At 45.0% G+C, this 17,761-nt stretch overlaps 1 protein-coding gene across 1 annotated transcript in view; it reads right to left on the bottom strand.

Annotated features, from left to right (window-relative positions):
* Positions 1-17,064, bottom strand: part of rin2a (Ras and Rab interactor 2a) — a gene marked incomplete at its 5' end in the record, with an annotated part of 25,855 nt that extends 8,791 nt beyond the window's left edge. The window contains 7 exons of the mRNA XM_080548971.1: positions 1-1,538; positions 4,203-4,294; positions 6,345-6,417; positions 9,544-9,655; positions 11,362-11,572; positions 11,866-11,966; positions 17,005-17,064. The exon at positions 1-1,538 is cut by the window's left edge and continues 163 nt beyond it. Coding sequence (XP_080405097.1) covers positions 1-1,538; positions 4,203-4,294; positions 6,345-6,417; positions 9,544-9,655; positions 11,362-11,572; positions 11,866-11,966; positions 17,005-17,064 — 2,187 coding nt within the window. The remainder of the gene's footprint in view (positions 1,539-4,202; positions 4,295-6,344; positions 6,418-9,543; positions 9,656-11,361; positions 11,573-11,865; positions 11,967-17,004) is intronic.
* Between the last annotated feature and the right edge of the window lie 697 nt (positions 17,065-17,761).

Here is a 17,761-nt window from a genome sequence, read left to right on the forward strand (position 1 = left end):
GCTCAGGTAGTCCTGCACCAGGCTGCCGAAGTACGAGCCTTTGTCCCGGGAGAGCTCCAGCACCTTCCGGACGGCCCGCCTCTCCGGGGTGAGGAGGGAGTTGAGGAACACCCCGCTCATCTTCCGCAGGTGGCCCCTGAGGGCCCGGCGGATGACCAGGGCCCCCGCGCTGGCCCGCCGCTTGGAGCGCAGCCCGGGAGGGGCCATGTTCAGGTCGTGGTCCTGCTCCTGGTCGCTCTCCAGGCTCACTCCGTAGTCCGGCTCGTCTTCGTCGTCGTCTTCGTCCTCGTCCTCCTCCTCCTCCTCCATGCTGCTGTAGGGGTGCGTGAGAGGAGGGAGGGGGGCCATGTCGGCGGGGGCGGGGGGGCTGGGTTCTAACAGCGGGGGGAAGAAGAAGCCGCCGTGGGAGGAGAAGTCGAGCGAGTCGGACGAGTCGGTGGAGAGGCTCATGTCGCTCAGGCGCTGGACGCGCTCTCCTCTTCCTCCTCCTCCTCCTCCTCTTCCTCCTCCCCCTTCCTCTCCGTGACGAGGGGGGAGGGCGGGGTCTTGGAGGAGGGGGGGGTCGTCGTTACCGTCTCCTCCTCCGTCGTCGGGGTTGTAGGCGGAGGAGGAGGCGTTGTTGCGGAGGGACAGCTTCGCCAGGCTGAGAGACACGGCGTTCTCGATGGTCTCGTCGTCCAGCGCCGAGTGGCAGTCGGGGTCCAGGTGGCCCGGCGAGGGCGAGGGCGAGGGCACGGGGGGCTTGGCCCTGCAGGGGGGGGAGGAGGACAGGGAGAGGGACGGAGGGAGGGAGGGACGAGGGATGGAGATGGGAACGCTGATGCTGAGCCTTTTGGGAGGAGAGGAAGAGGAGGGGCTGATGCTCAGAGAGGAGCCCAGGCGGGAGAGAAGGCTACTGCCCCTCTCCCTCTCCCCCCCCTTGTCCTTGGGGGGGTTGATCCAGGAGATCTTCTCGGGCATGCTGTGCTGTCGCAGGGGGCGCAGGGGTGGCGGGCGGCGGGGGACACAGCGGGGAGGAGGGGGCCGAGGGGGGGGCGGAGAACGCGACACGCTATTGGGCCAGCTCACCCTCTCACCGGCGTTTCTACGGCAGCCGTCCTGACTCAGGGGGCTGTCGACGCTGCACCCGGAGGGCGGCTGACTCAGAGGGCGGTCGCTACGTCTCCGGGGGATGTCGCTAGAGTACTGAGCTCCGTTGTCGTCGAGGGGGTCGGTGTTGTTGTTGTCGTGGACAACGGGTGTAGCTAGCGTGTCCTGGTGGGAGGAGGGGGTGGGGGGTAAACTGTCGCCCCCCTCGGGATGGTGCACTTTCAGGAAGAGGGGGTTGATGAAACAGAGAGCCCCGCTGGACGACTGGCAACACTCCAGCTGGGCGGGGCTGCGGGTGCGGAGGCGGGGTCTGCCGTCGCTATCGGAGACGGTGGTGTCTGTGGAAACGGATCTTTGCCTTTGGCCAGGCACGTCGTTTGGAGAGGTCACCCCCGACAACCAGGCGACAGAACTCTTCCTCCTGCGGCACAGCTCAGAGTCCCAGAAGTCTGTGGGGGCGGAGGAGACAGAGCATGAGGACCGGACCTAACAACAACAACAACAACAACAACCTCAACAACGTTACACTTAGATTATTCTAACAATTTGCCGACACACAACAACAACAACAACAACAACACTGCAAGGACCAGTCTAATATGCCAAATAAAGCCACTTCACAACAACATTTTAAAACACATTATTCTAACTCACAATACCACTAGAGCCTACACATTGTGAGTCAGTTAGTCATAATCCATTCAACATTATGTTTTATTTCAATAAAAGAATATTTTCTCCTCCTTATACTCTATTTATGAAATAGTAACACACAGCAGCAATATGGTTATTGTGTACATTATACTGTACCATATACCACAGTTGCCCCCCCCCCCGCCCCAACAACAATCACAGTAGAACAGCACCAGATAGTAGTCACCATCACCATAGATGTAGAACACTGTTCTCTCTGTGGTGGTCGCAGCCTACAGAGCCACTAACTTAACAGCCAAAGACATCGCAATGACAATGACACTGTCTCTAGAACAAGCCTATGCTATGACACAGATCCAAGAAACGGCAGCTGTACCACACAGAGTACAACAGATCCTAGAACAATCCTAGTCCAACTACAGACAACACGATCGTACTAGAGACACAAGAGAACTGTACCCACACTGTAAGACAAGAGAGATAGAGAGAGAGAGAGGAACATTGACTTACTGTACTCACATTGACCAACAAGCAGAGACCAGCTCTGATTAGCTCAGACTTAGTTCAGTGTAGTTTAGCCAGCATGAGAGAAGACAAGAGCACACTGCTGCCTCTATTCACACTGAAGCTCGAGTGTCGTCTCTCTCCCTCCCCCGATCTCTCACACACAGATACACTGCTCTGTAATGACTCAAACATGCTAATGTGAGTGGGCAGACTGTCAACACAGCATTCCCTCCTCCTTGCGTGTCTTTCGCTTGACTGCCAACCAACCAGCTCTATCTAAAGTTTTTCCGAACCCTACTCCTCCTCCGGTCTTATTTTTTTCTTCTTTTGCTTTATTATTCACTGAACTTGCCAGCTCTTCTCATTTTCGGCTCAGTGATATTTTCTTTGTCAACAAAATACCGTTTAGTATGTCGTCATTGACAGTGTTCTGAGAATGTTACGAAATGTTATCAATAAAATATCTTGTTTTTCACTTTCCTCGTTAACTGTTCTATGTTTGAGCTGTTTCTCAGAAAACCTTTGGTGTCTATTTTATATTGGTGAACTGGTTATTTTTACCCGAGAGTGTGTTGTGATTGTGAAATACGTATATATTTGAAATAAAGAATGATTTTAATGTACAACTAATAATAGCATGGGATTTTTTTTTAATAGTGAAATGTATCTTTGAATCAAGCAAATTCAAGCCCTTCATTTATACTATAAGTTGACTTCATTAGCAGGACATCCACTTGGTGTAGAGAGGCGAGGGTTAAACAGACCGCACTGAAAACTCCTATATGAGTCACCTGAGAGCACAGGGAGGGGTGAGCTCAGCCCTGTCACAGCTGATCACCCCGGGAACCAACAGTACGCTGAGGGCAACGTGACAGAGAGAAACCTGGATTGACGTGAAACTAGAATGATGAATAGACAGACAGCTGGACCAGAGAGGGAGAACAGTGGGATCGACTCATTAAACTCCCATTTTTAGGGTGCAGGGTTACAAGGACATTTCATAACTTAATTACTTTAAGTCATTTAATGCATTTCAGTAGTGGTAAAAGGAACACATTCTGGCATTTGCCTTCTTCACTGTTTCAAGACAGACAGACAGACAGACCAGACAGACAGACAGACAGACCAACAGAATAGAGGATTATGTCAATACTCGAAGGCAGCTAGACAAACAGACGAACAGACAGACAGATGGATAGACCCATAAAGAAAGAAAGTCCCATGTTCTTTTATGTATTCAGACAAACTGTTCTCACTGTGTTTCAATCAGAACCACGTCACAGGTGCACAGATAAAGTTACACCATCCATACGTCAGTACTAACACACAAACACACACCCTCCGCAAGTGTCATCCATACCGACGTCAGAGCTAGCTTTAGATCCATCTGAACCTCCACTGACGTGCACCTACCTCCACACACAAACCCCAGCATTGTCTGAGTCGGCCTACAGTCTCCTCATGTTCCATAGAGGAGAAACAGCCAAACAAGCGGGCCTGTTGTGTGTGAGGAGATCACTCAATACCACACCAAAGGAAAGGACGTTATCAAACCAGTGTGTCACAAAGACTTCTGAATACATGGCTCTTTCAGAGGCAGTCAGGCAGAGTGACATTAGGGTCTTTGGACATTGCAAAGAGAGTCGTTTTCATGGACTAGTCACAGCGTAAAGACCCCATTATGGCCTAACTTGAAAGCACCAGAAGCCCTAGTGCATGCCTGGTTCTATGCCCATGATCTGATCTGGGGCTGGGAGATGCTTTGTTCCTAGGGGTGGCTCAGGCTCGTGGAATTCTGTCATCTGGGTTCAGGCTGTGAGTGTGGTTAACATCACTGTGCAAAGTTACTGGACTAGTTTGCCCTGGTTGATGCAGAAAGGCTCAGGAAATGGTATCAACAATGTAAGGCTTCCACCTGCCACCACTTTTTTTTTCTCCAGATATACACGTACCTGTCCCTAGCTTGGCTACCTCCTCCAGATCTGTCGGGGTCTTGGCTGCGGAGATGGCTTCTGGGAGCTTCAGGGTGAACGGCAAGACGTCCCTGAGAGAGAAGGAGAGAGCAGGAGTGGGGGAGTGAGAAAAAGTGAGAGTGAGGGAAAGGGGGATGGAACTGAAACCCTGGCTCCGGTGTGACTCATTGCATTATGTTGTAGTACAGCTTAGTAAAGGGTGAGGAGGTTTGGCGGAGCGTGAGGATTCAACCACGGCAAGCAGGCAGAGTGCTTAGCAGCCCTCCCAGTGCCTGAAAGGACTACCCCCCCCCCCCCACACACACACACTTTTTTTTTACTTTTAAGTCTAAATTGTCTATTTCCAAAGCATTGACAAAGTATCATCATGTTTAGGATTTGAACAATTGTATTTCAGAGTTATTAATCTGCATTTATTTACATATGGATCTAGGTATTTTGTTTAACGAGGCAAACATGCTGCTTTAAATAGTATCAACTACGCTCCAAATGTCATGTTTATCAGACCCTGTCAGTTATGTGTTGTTGTGCTCCTGTCTCTATCAGTGGACATATGATGACAGCTCAAGGAATGTTTTCTTCCTCATACACACTTCCCACCATTTCCACTAATTGTTTTTCTTCCATTTTTAGTTGTGGCCTTGACATGTTTCCCGCCAGACACGATTATTTACTGCATTTCGTTGTCTGGTATATTCCAGGTCAGCTGAGACTAATCAGGTAATCATTCCAAGAGTAAAAAACAAAACACGTTGCAGCAGTTTTTTATTCACTCTGCCGCATGCTCCTGGAACAAACTCCCTGAAGAAATCACAAAAGGTTTTGCAACAGTTATGATTAAACACTAACACTCCCATCCATGTCTTTTTTATTCATTTGTATTATCTTGTTCGTTATCTTATTAATTTTATTTTTATTAAACGTTGATCTACATATATATTTATTCATATCATTTTATTTGTATTGTTTAATCTGTTTACTATTCTCCTCTTGATGTATTTTTTTTCATGCTGTATGTAAAGCACTTTGAATTGCCCCTGTTGTATGAAATATGCTATACAAATAAACTTGCCTTGCCATGGTACTTGTACTCTGCAATGTCAATAAAGTTCTTAAATCTAAATCTAAATCTAGGCTTTAAATCAAGCCTAACCAGAGATAGGCTGAGACCAGAGATAGGCTGAGACCAGAGATAGACTGAGACCAGAGAGAGGCTGAGACCAGAGAGAGGCTGAGACCAGAGATAGACTGAGACCAGAGAGAGGCTGAGACCAGAGAGAGGCGGAGACCAGAGAGCTGCAGAAGGCCTCTGGTTTGCATACCAAAACAATGGAAATGACATTTTACTACAGACTACACATGAACATAAACACTGTCATACTTTGGGCTCATTTAGATTCATATTAACACACACATTATTACACTGAGAGTAAAGAGACCCTTTTAAGGTCTTCATAGATTAAAATGTTGGATAATAGCTCTACACCTTTTAGCATTTTTGTTTTGGTCAATAAGACCTAAACAATGCTCCTTCAATGAAGTGGCCAGTAAATATGGAGGGCGGATCGTGCCACATTCAAATGCAATACACACATGTCGGAATGAAATACACGTGTAACACTAAATACAATGCAAAAATACGGCATATTTGTGCCAAAATGAAATCAATGTGTGTATTACATTTGGTCATGAGCGCATGTGGATTACATTGAGCGCAGCGCATTACATTTGGTCATGAGAGCATTTCATTCGAGTGTTGCCACGATGCTAATTTGCATTGTATTCCGACATTACAGTGCTAATTTGCATTGTATTTCATTCGTATTTTTGCATTGTATGTATTGCATTGCGATGTGTGTATTGCATTCCGATGTGTGTTTAGGTCGTATGTGTGTGTATTACATTTGAATGTGGCACGATACGCCCTCCATAAGTAAATGCCATCATAACATCCAAACATTAAATATTGTCCTTTAAAAGCTCTGGCTTTCTCTTCAAAGGAACAGGTGTTTCATATGTTTAATTTGTCTTTTTTTTTTTTACAAAGAACATACTTTTGTGTGTGTGTGTGTGCGTGTGTGTGTGTGTGTATGTGTGTGTGTGTGTGTGAGTCAGTCTTACCTGCTGATGCAGCAGAAAGCCACCAATCGGAACAGATCTGCAAAGCTAAGGCCTGATCCCTCCAAGGAGAACGCTACGAACAGAAAGGTTCTCACGTTTTAGATCAGGAGACAAGCGGCGTTCCCCCGATCACCACAGAAGCCAGACATTCCAACTATTTCAAAGAGGGATTTGTGATTTTTTTCAGTTGGGAACTACAGTTTGGATCCAACAACTTCCAAATACATGTACAGTACCAGTGAAAAAGTCTGGACACACTTCCCCCATTCAAGTGTGTCCAACATTTTGACTGGTACTGGTACATACAAGAAGCATTCTGCATGTCGTTGGGTTTTTCTAATCACTCCAGTATGGGTTCATGAGACAGCACAGAGAACCAACTTGTTAAGACACAACGTGTTGCAGCACATAATGGTGCCTCCCTTATGGGTCATCTGCTAAGGAAGAAATGGTGCCAGGCAAACAAAAAACATCTACTATACAATCAGCTTTTTACCCCAGTGGTAAACGTGACCTAGATCCTGAACAGAGACATGAATGGAGAAAGGGGAAGGGACGGAAGGGAAACCATTTACATTTGAATTCAGAGAGAGAGAGAGGTATAGAAGAAGGGGGAGAGGAAGGGGGAGAGACACATTATATTTGATTTGAGACAGAGGGATGGAGGGGAAGTCAGAGAGTGAAAGAGAGAGAGAGAGAGATAAAGGGAGAGAAAGAGAGGGAGAGATTTGGGGGAGGGGGGATTGGGGGAAGTGGGTTTGAATCGAAAACATATACTTGTGGCAGTCCAGCTGGCCAAGAGCCAGCCTCCATTTCTACATGCTCTCTGGGTTACTGCTGTTTAACTTGTCTAAACTTTGGGCTCGAAATGAGAAACAGAATAGTCAAAAGCCATCCATTGTTTTGAGTACGTTTCTCCTTAAGTCTGCTCTTCAGCATATTAAATGCATGTTCAATAGGTATTCAATCGGGACTCTTTGGCCCTGACAAACTCCCTAGTTGCTATGGCACTATGTTTCGGATCATTGTCCTGCTGTAGGATGAAGCACTGTCCAATGAGATTGGAGCCATTTTGCTTGTACTTGGAAATTGTCTCTGTAAACTTCAGAACTGTTGATTTCGGTCGTCCGCAAAAACAAACCATTGTCAGAACGATGATGCAAAGATAATGACCGAAAATAGAATAATTTACATATTCAGTGTTTATTGCTGCAGAGACGTGTGTACTTTGATGGGTGCCATTCTTTGCCCTCCACAGGGAGGCCTAACCCTCTAATAGCACAAATCCACAATCTTCTCCTCTCTGGGTTTTCTTTTTCTGACGGAATTCTGTAGAAGCCCAACCCAGGGTCGTCTCCTCGTCAGTAAGTAATTGCAGAGCAACTATCCAGAATTTTGTCAAACTAAACTAACTACTTGGTAAAAACCTGATAAAATAGCTGGCAGGCAGCGGAAGAAAGATTTGTTTTGCCCGCCAGGTAGGGCGTTCCTATAAGGATTTGACGTCACGTGAAAACTATGAATAGCACACTCCAAAGGCAAACTCAAAGCCTAGAATCAATAGTAGACATCGAGCGCTCACTTATGACTGCACAGATGATGCAACGGAAAATACCTGATGAACCAGAAACACCTGTCCTGCCAATTGTCCCATTACGTTTGGGAAACCCTGAAATAGAGGGAGTATGCATAACAAGTGTTGTGATTTCTGAATCGTTAATGGATTCTGAAGGAACAATACGTATACAAATACCATCAAATAAAACCAGAGAATGTCTACTTTAACCTCATAGTAAAAGAAGAAAAAATGATATATACACACACATAACTAAATACATCAAATAAATAAATAATAGGGCCTTCTGTTGAGTGCTATGAAGACTTGTGCCGAAACATTTGAGGTACTCTACATGAATACATGCTGACCTAAGTATCCGACTACATGGAACCATTTAGCCATTGGCCATTAGGATCAACATACTCGGGGGGGGGGGGGGGGGGCGCGGGGGACAAACTGCTTTTATAGCAACTTACAGACACTTTCATCCTACTCCTCACACTACGCTACACTGTTTCCTTGCCAAACAATACTAAGTTGGCGTTAGCAGAGACAGACTAGCCATTTGAGTGTGTGCCATCGAGCTCAGGGAGGCTTATCGCAGAGCCCGTGTGAGTCTTGTTTTCCATGGAAGCTGGCATGGCTGAGCTTTTGTCCAGAAACAGTCTGCAGATACGAAGAGAGTAAAAGCTACAGAAGGTCCTGACACATATCAAGCCCCTTTACCCATTTTACCCCAGATTGTCTAGAACCAATTCACCCAACAAATAGCGTGATCCAATTTTGACAATTCACTTTGATCGCTGCCACCCATAACACAGCAACAACAGGGGAATTTACAGAAAGACTTCTTTCGTCATTTACATGAACAAGGGTAGCTGTGTGGGAACACTAGTTGCAGTAGACGGAAATAGTTTTATTAGGGAAGCATTGGGAAACTCCCAGCCTGTCCTGCTGGCATTGACCCCACAAGAGAGAGAGGTGAGGAATGCTGCAACTCAGGTACAGAGACGTCACATACTGTACATACTGTACTAAAACCAGCTGCTGTCACAGTAGCTCATCAGCATTGCTGTTGAACTTGATCTGGGGGGAAAAAAACGATTAAAGGGATAGTTCACCCAAATGATAAAATCACATATTTGGTTCTTTACCCTGAACAGTCAGTCTATGGACTAAGGACAGACTTCAATCCACACTCTGGTTCTGTTCATCTGGACACTGGCAATTTACAGACAATTGTTATCATTTTTTAGCCAAAGACTGATGGAAATCAATAGACCCTAAACAAGCATATTTTAAATGTAATCGAGTATTTTCAGGGGAATTTGAGATGATTTGGGCATTCCATTGCATTTGTTTTTGGTTAAAAAAAAAACTGCTATTAACGGTTAGTGAGTGTCCATATAAACAGAACCAAAGTGTTGAACCAAAGGCTCTCCTTGTCCATAGATTCACTTCAATGTAAGGAACCAAATATGGGATTCTGTGGTGAACCCCCATTAAGATATACGACCTAAAGTACCTACACAGCAAAAGTTTTTGTTGTTTTTGTTGTTTTTAGTTGTTTTTCCACATTCTGGATGCATATAAGTGACAGAAATCTAGAATAGATTGGAATAAAAAAGCTCATGTGCTTACTGTATTGACTCTCCTTCACAGGAAAGTCCTTGACAGGTGTCTCGGAGTCATGGTCCATACGCAGGGAGATCACCTTCCTGTGTAGGTTTGTCGACTTCCTCACCACAAACGTCTGCAGCCGGAGAGAGACGGGACATTGACGTTCACAGACACTTCAATAGAGCGTTTCATGCCTGTCTGTGTGGGGTTGTTTATGCCATTACAGTATTGTTGGGAGGTTGCAAAGAAGTCATTGTGTATTGTAAGTTGTCTAGTATGAACGGGAGGTTCAATGTGGTTATGACCCCTAAGAAGTAATGTATCCACCAAATCTTTTCTGTTTTTCTATTATCTATTATCTATTCCATGACATCAGTGCTGCTTTTAGCAACACAATTCTGATGGGGCCAGTCAGTTTCCTTTTTTAAATTTTTTATATACAACGCAGTAAACGCTGTTCGATGCACTATTATGAATGAATGAATGAATGAATGAATGGACTTTATTGTCATTGCTACAGTACAGGTACCAAACAACGAAATTTAGGAGGGGTGGCTCCCCTGGTGTTAGGAAAGGGGAAAAAAAAACTTTTTAAAAAATCACAAGAAGGGAAGGAGCTGGTTTACATAAATAAAGGCTATGTACACTATCCACTGTACTATACTGTACAGATAGACGACTAGGGTTGTCATATTGCACAATAGTATTATTTCACATTTGTTTAAAGTGTCACAGTTTGCAGGCTTGAAATGTACATGTTTGTGCCTCAGCACTACACCTGATCTTTTCAGGCCAGCAGCTGCCATCAATCCGTCCAGACTGTCCAGGGCCCAGAACTTAGGTCTTTGCTGTCAAACCACCTTAACCCACGTAAGTTCCAAGCATTTAACTCTGACCCCACAACTATTGCTTTGCCTAAATGGAGAGCAATAATGTTGAGCGTGTGCATTGACATTTCCCCCTCTCGTAGCATTCCATGGACCGAGAGCCCCATCTAGCACCAACCTCGGTTTAACAGAGAAACCAATCAAAGCAAAAACACTGTGAATGTCTTACGATCCCAAGCAACCTTTTAACAAATACATTGATTTGCCCACGGTAAGATGTGATACTATTGTAAGACATGGATGATATGATAATGATCTAATTTCACACAACACTGCCATCTGCTGATGGGGCCTTTCCCTGTATGACTGAATGCCTCAGCATGACATCTGTGATCTGTTCATGATGTCTTGATCAGGGGCGGAACAGAGATAAATGCTTAACATGTAACATAACGGAACACAAAGGAGTTGCATCAGCCTGCATATCGGCTCAAATGCTCAGAGTAACCCCCTGTGTCTGTGCCATAGAATACTATGATGACAATTACAATACGTTGATGGCTGCACATCCCTGGTTAATGTGATCCCTCTATAACCTTTGCACTACTGATGTTTACATGTTTACTTTGCTCACACTGTATATTGCACATTGCACATAAGATACTGTACATAAACTACCTCACTGTACTAGCTACCTGACTGTACATAGCTCATAACTGTATATAGCCCATAACTGTACATACCTCTAAACTAAACTGATGTTTACAACACTACCTCTGCACAATACACATAACTGTATATTGCATAGTCACCTATCACTACCATTCTTGTTCTATTCATGTCGTTCACTTATATCACTATTTGCACTTTTGGTTGGATGCTAAACTGCATTTCGTTGTATAGTACTTGTACTCTGCGTTGACAATAAAGTTTAATCTAATCTAATCTAATGTAATCTAATGTAATGTAATCTAATCTAATCTAATGTAATAGTGACAGCAGCTCCTCTCACCCCGGTGGGTTGCGTCTGCAGGATGTGTGTGGCGTCTGCGTGGCTCAGGCCCAAGCACAGCCACACAGCGTGCGTCTGCACCAGCCTGTCCAGGACACTCATCCGCCTGCGGGGGGAGTCGTACCCCGAATCCCTCGCTCCGGCCCAGCCCGCCCCTACGCCCCCGCAGGGAGGAGACCGCAGGAACAGACTGCCCATCTCCCCATCCAGCCTGATTGAGAGAGAGAGAGAGAGAGAGAGAGAGAGAGAGAGAGAGAGAGAGAGAGAGAGAGAGAGAGAGAGAGAGAGAGAGAGAGAGAGAGAGAGAGAGAGAGAGAGAGAGGTGAAGGAGAGAAAAAGGAGAGAAATAGGAGCAAGGAGGAACAGTGAAAGAATTCAGTGAGGAATCTGTACCTGCAATGATCAACTAACTTCCTGATACAAGCACACACATACAGTACAAACAGACAGACAGACAGACAGACTCACACAGACACAGACACACACACACACACACACACTCACCCCTGCAGTACGACTGTCTCTGTGTCTCTTTCTGCTGTCTCAGCCTTCTGCACCATCTCCTTCTTCAGTGTCCCGATCTCCCAAGCAAACGAGTCAATCAGCTGTGGAAGAGAGAAACAGTCATTCAGCTATGGTAGAGAGAATCAGGCAACACAGTCAATCAGCTATGGTAGAGAGAAACAGGCAGAACAGTCAATCAGCGAAGCAATGGAAAGACAAAGCAAAGGCAAAACAAGTTCAGAGACAAATCTGTGTGAGCATTTCTTCGTGAGATAAATTGGCACTCATTAATGCAGACTCAGGAGCTGGGGAAACATTAGTCACTTCACAGTGTGTGTGTGTGTGTGTGTGTGTGTGTGTGTGTGTGTGTGTGTGTGTGTGTGGGTTCTCTAGGAAAAGAAAAAAAAGAAAGAAAAAGCCCATTCTTAGACAACTAGCATAGGCTTCAGACTTGGAGGCGGTAGGAGGTAGAGCCGGTGTCTAATGATCGCAAGGTCGGCAGATCAGCGGTTCGAACCCCGGCTGGCCACATGGCCACACTGAACCCCAAAGACACCGAACCCCAAATTGCTCCCAATGAGCGGGCCGGTGCCTTGCATGGTAGCTTGCCGCCATTGGGTGTGTGAATGTGTGCGTAAATGAGAGGCCATTGTTAAGCGCTTTGGAATAAGGCGCTATCTAAGTCAGTCCATTTACCATTTATGACAACGTAACCCTAACCCTGAAGAAGAGAGTTCAAAGCTGTCAGCTGTGTCTATGTATTAATGTACCAATCATGTCCAGTAGAAGACTCTGTTTCAAACACAGCTCTGAGATCAGATCTACTGCGACAGCACTGTGTGAAATCTGACCAAACCATCCTTGCATCGCTGAATCTCTGTATTTATTTCAGGTCATCTACAAGCCTCCTCCTACAGTGGCTGGGAACTCTGAGCCAGCAATCCCCCCCCCCTTCCTCTCTTGCCTCCACCCCCTCCCCCTCAACACACACACACACACACACACACACACACACACACACCACCCTCTCCTCGCAACAGCAGATCAGTGCCAAGAAATACAACAAGAGGTAAAAAAATATATAAGTATATATAAATAAATTTAAAAAACAAGCTAAAAAAGCCTCAACCCCCACTTAACCCCACAAACCAAGAATTAAGACTCTATTATCTCTAGTGCTGTATAACCAGACTTCACATGCTTAGGACAGCTACTGTAAAGAATGAAATACAGCTTTATAATTATATAATAATTGCTTTATTTCTTGCTTAACTTGAAAGTGGGTTCAACATCTATCATCATAAGTACTTGAGTGATACAACCAAAACCTCTGGATGTACAGTGGGGTGCAAAAACTTGGCACCCCTAGTCAAAATGCCTTTTATGCTAAATGCAAACCTAACCTCTAAATGGTACAAAGTTAAACATGACACATTTCATCACATTTTAAAGATTATTTGTTATTTTTTTACTTTTTACAGTTTCAAAATAATAAAACAAGGAAAAAGGAACAAAAAACAAGGAAAAAGTTTGGGAACTCTGGCAACTATAACAGCTTGAAAACACTTCCTGTAGCCAGTCTTTCAATTCTTGTTTTGGGAATTTTTCCCCATTCTTCCTGGCAGAACACCTCTAGCTCAGAAATATTCTTCGGCCTTCTTGCATGCACGGCATGTTTGAGATCTCTCCACAGATTTTCAAGAATATTCAAGTCAACCTTCATCCGTCTTTATGGACTTTATGGTTGATTTTGAAATATGCTTCAGGTAATTGTCTTGCTAGAATACCCAACCTCTCTTCAACTTCAATTTCTGGACTGACCTTTGAACATTAGCTTATCTAGAATGTCTTGATATTTGGTGATTTGGCTTTTTGCAGCTCTTTTGCAGTGATGTGTGGGTTCTTCTGAGCATTTCTCACCAGATCTCAGGCCATTCTATCTGAACATTTTCTTGGTCTTCAAGAGTTTTTTGTAGCCTTCTCCTTGATGGTGGAAGTGAACTATCTTGATTCTGACATCCTTGGACAAATGTTTAGAGGAACCCATGGTTTTTAATACCAGACACAACAGCCACCGCAGTCGGACTCTTTAGAAGGCATGGAGTTACTTCAGAATATATAGTTCCACCCTGTAATTATATTCACCTGACTCATTGAAGCCCTCACAAGTAAATCACCTTGGTCTGGGCCTTAGTAATCATCTTCTCAAAAGGTGACAAAGAATAATCCAACAGGGTTCCCAAACGTTTGCACAGGGCTCTTTTCCTTTTTTATAATTTAAAAACTCTATTATAACTCTTTTATAATTTAAAAATAAAAATAAACCTTGCAGAAAGGTGTCATGTTTAATTTTGTAGCATTTAGTGTTCAGGTTCGCTTTCAACCACTTGGAGATGAATTGTTACAGACATTTAAATCAGGGACACCCACATTTTTGCACCCCACTGTATCTGTATGAAGCAACAAATCTGTTCTTGAAAATGTATGTGAGCAGGATTACTTGATCAAACGCAGACGCACATGCAAGCACGCACATGTGCACAAGTGTCACTTGTTCCATTTCCCTGTAACTCAATGGCAGGTTTTTGCAATGTGGATGTTGTCCAACTACAGCTCAGCTAATTGAGAGCAGGGTACAAAAGAGTCAAGCTATTTGAAGACACACACCAGCCATCCAACACGACACATTGAACAACAGAACAAATACCAGATTGTGCTTCTAATGATGGTAGCAGTGTCGAAGGGCTCATTTGGTTGCTACAGACATTTGCAATGAGAGCTGTTGAGTTTCGCTCTGCCTACTAAGAGTTTTATAAGGAAAGTGTGATGCTTGTGGCCAGTGATGGCTAGACCTGCGTTGGCTGGCATAGCATAAGGACCGGGGGTAGCTCTATACTGCTGTCGACATGGCCTGCTTTAATTTAACAAGCAGAATCCCACAGATCCAGTCAGAGAAAGTATGTGTGCCTGGGTTGAGCAGACAAATCTTTAGGGTTAGGTTAAAGTTAAAGTTAAATAAACAGAGACATTTGTGAGATGGAAGACGGAAAAGTGTCCTCCTTTGTTCTCCTCTCATCACCGTCCGCACCGGGAAAGCATCTGTCCAATCTGTCGAGTTGTATGGAATTCCTACACTTCTCTGTTTCAACCTATTAGACAACAATATTTCTAGTGATGTCATCATATAACGCCTTTCATCTTTCTCTGTGTCAGCCAACCTATAGGACTGGGTACTGATTTATGATTCAACTGATAAGTACCAGGTTTATGGGGGGGTTTAAGGATTCCTGGAATTTCAGTCTGGGGCCGAGTGCACCCATTGTTCTAAGCCTTCCTCACCTTCATCTTCCCCTCTCTTCTACTCCATCTAGTCTACCCTCTCCCTCCTTCCCCTTCTCAGTGACCCCTCATCCCCATTCTTTCTCTTCGTCCTCCTCGTCTGCCATCTCTCCCTTGTGCTCCCACCAGCCTGGCCTTGTTTTTCCTCTAATCCTTGTAGGAGCAACAGAAGGGAGAGCAGGCACCTCACTTAAGGCCAATGCACACGGCGTGCGATTTTGTCGCGCGACAACATTCGATTCTCAATTCACACCACCGAAGTGTGTGGGTGTGAATGGAGAATCGAATGTTGTCGTGCGACAAAATCGCATCGCACGCCGTGTGCATTGTCTCATTCAAAACAATGGAATCGAATTTGCGGTGCGACGAAATCGCACGCCGTGTGCATTGGGCTTTAGATATGAAGGAATATAGCTGTACTGTCCACCTTGCCAGATGCACAAGTAAGTAATAGTAAGTGAATAAGTCAAGTAGCCTTGAGAACCGATGGTTCTCGAAGCCTAATGGCCCATAGGGCAGGAGCCTATCTCCTGTTTCCGTAGCATGAGGCGGCTTGATACAAGTACACCCCCTGGACATGACGCAATCCAACTCTTAATGCTGAGAGCCAAGCAGGGAGGTATCGGGTACCATTTTTATAGTCTTTGGTATGACTCGGCCGGGGGTCGAACTAACAACCTCCCAATCTCAGGGCACTGAGACACTCTAACCGCAAGGCCACTGAGCTGGTAAGGGAGGAAGTAGCTGAAGAATGTTTTTGTAAGCTAGCTTCCTTACTGCAACTCCTTGGGACTACATACCAACGAGAGCCTTCATCTGACTGTTTCACAGATAAGACGTGACGTGTTTTTCTACTGAGTGGGTGCACTGTGATTGGGTAAACACCGTTCCAGATATACTCTCTGAGTGAGGCTATCTCACAAGTGCAACTGGCCGGGGACTTCAGCTGAACATTAGCCGACTAGGCTAACGTTGCCTTTTTTACTGTATTTTTTATGGTTCATGTATTTGGATTGTCCTCGATATAATAAACTAATAAACTAAACTAAACTAAACTAAGTTGATCTGGAGTTTGTGGTTCTCTCCGCCTCTGCAAACAGTTGTGCAGTTGGGATGGTGAGGAGTTGGCAGGTCTATATTTACTCAACCTCAGAGTGAGATAACAGAGCTTTACACAGCAATTACTCAGCCATAATGTATACCTCCTGGCTAAGAGCTTTGCCAGAAGTGTTTGGCTCAACTCACCTCACTCCGTTCCCCACCCTCAACCACCACATCTACTGAAAGTTCAGCTTAAACATGGTACAGTATATGTGCCTACTACTCAGAGACATAGGCTATCCTTACGCCCTAAATCGAATTATGATAAGATAGATAGTGCTTAATCACGGCGAATGACATAACATTTCATAATTTTAGTATGGCAGCAAAATATTCAACTAATTTAGTTTTGACGTCTGAAAAAAACAGCCTAGTCAAATATGCTGAGACGTGAAGTGACTAATGGGTGCACTGCATGAGCATTTGGAGAGGTCCAATTATTCTTTATTACAGCCAGTCCCTCAAACAATTATCTTCAAAGCAATTCAACAGGAAAAACAAAACCAGAACGGGCAGTTACGGAGACAGACTGACAGGCTGACAAAGACCAAAACCAAAACAGAAACCACGAGGACACATTTAAGAGGGTTCCACCGTCTCTCCTCCTCCTCTGATTTAACCCTCCTCTCCCTCTCTCTAATCTTCTCCCCCCCTTGTATCTCCTCTCTATCACCCCCCCCCCCCCCTCTAATTCCATACCTTGAAGAAGCTGCCTTTCTTCTCCCGCAGGCAGGGTTCGACGAGTGCACTGGAGGACATGCTGGCCTTTCGTTCACCTCAGTTGTCGTCTGTGTCTGCTAGGGGCTCTGTGGGGGGAGAAACAGGTATTTCATCCTCTGCCTGTTAAAGCCTAGTACAGCCCAGCATGGTCCAATACAGCTCAGTTCTATCATTTAGCTCAGTTTGTCCAGTCCAACCCACTTCAGTATAGCTCAGTATAGTCCAGTGGAGCTCGAAAACAGTGACAGATGAGGATAAGGCATTGACTACTCCTTTCCGGCTCTCTCCTTCTCTCTTATGAAACCCCTGCTTTTAAAGTCCTCTCTCTGTGTGCTTTTCATTTCCGGCAACAAGAGGCATGCCAATTCCTCCCTTTTTCCTCCACTGTCAATACTACGAAGAACAGAGATTTCGACACTAAAAAAGTTCTCTCACAAGACACAAACACAATCCCTCTTGCGCACACACACACACACACACACACACACACACACACACACACACTCTCTGACCCAGATGTTTTACATTCCGTCACACCGAAACGCTTTTGAGTTGGTAATCCCACTGTAACCCCTCTTTAAAACGTAATGGCGATAACCCTGGGATACCATGGCATGGCCATTGTCAAAACCGTTCACATTTCTCAGCTGTACAAATTCAGTATCGCTGTTTGAGGTTTTGAATGTATTTTTCCCTTGTGAAAACAGCAAGCTAGCCTGCAAGTAGCCTGTTGATG

The sequence above is a fragment of the Nansenia antarctica genome (genome assembly GCF_963989245.1).
Source record: "Nansenia antarctica genome assembly, chromosome: 19".
NCBI classification, from domain to species: domain Eukaryota; kingdom Metazoa; phylum Chordata; class Actinopteri; order Argentiniformes; family Microstomatidae; genus Nansenia; species Nansenia antarctica.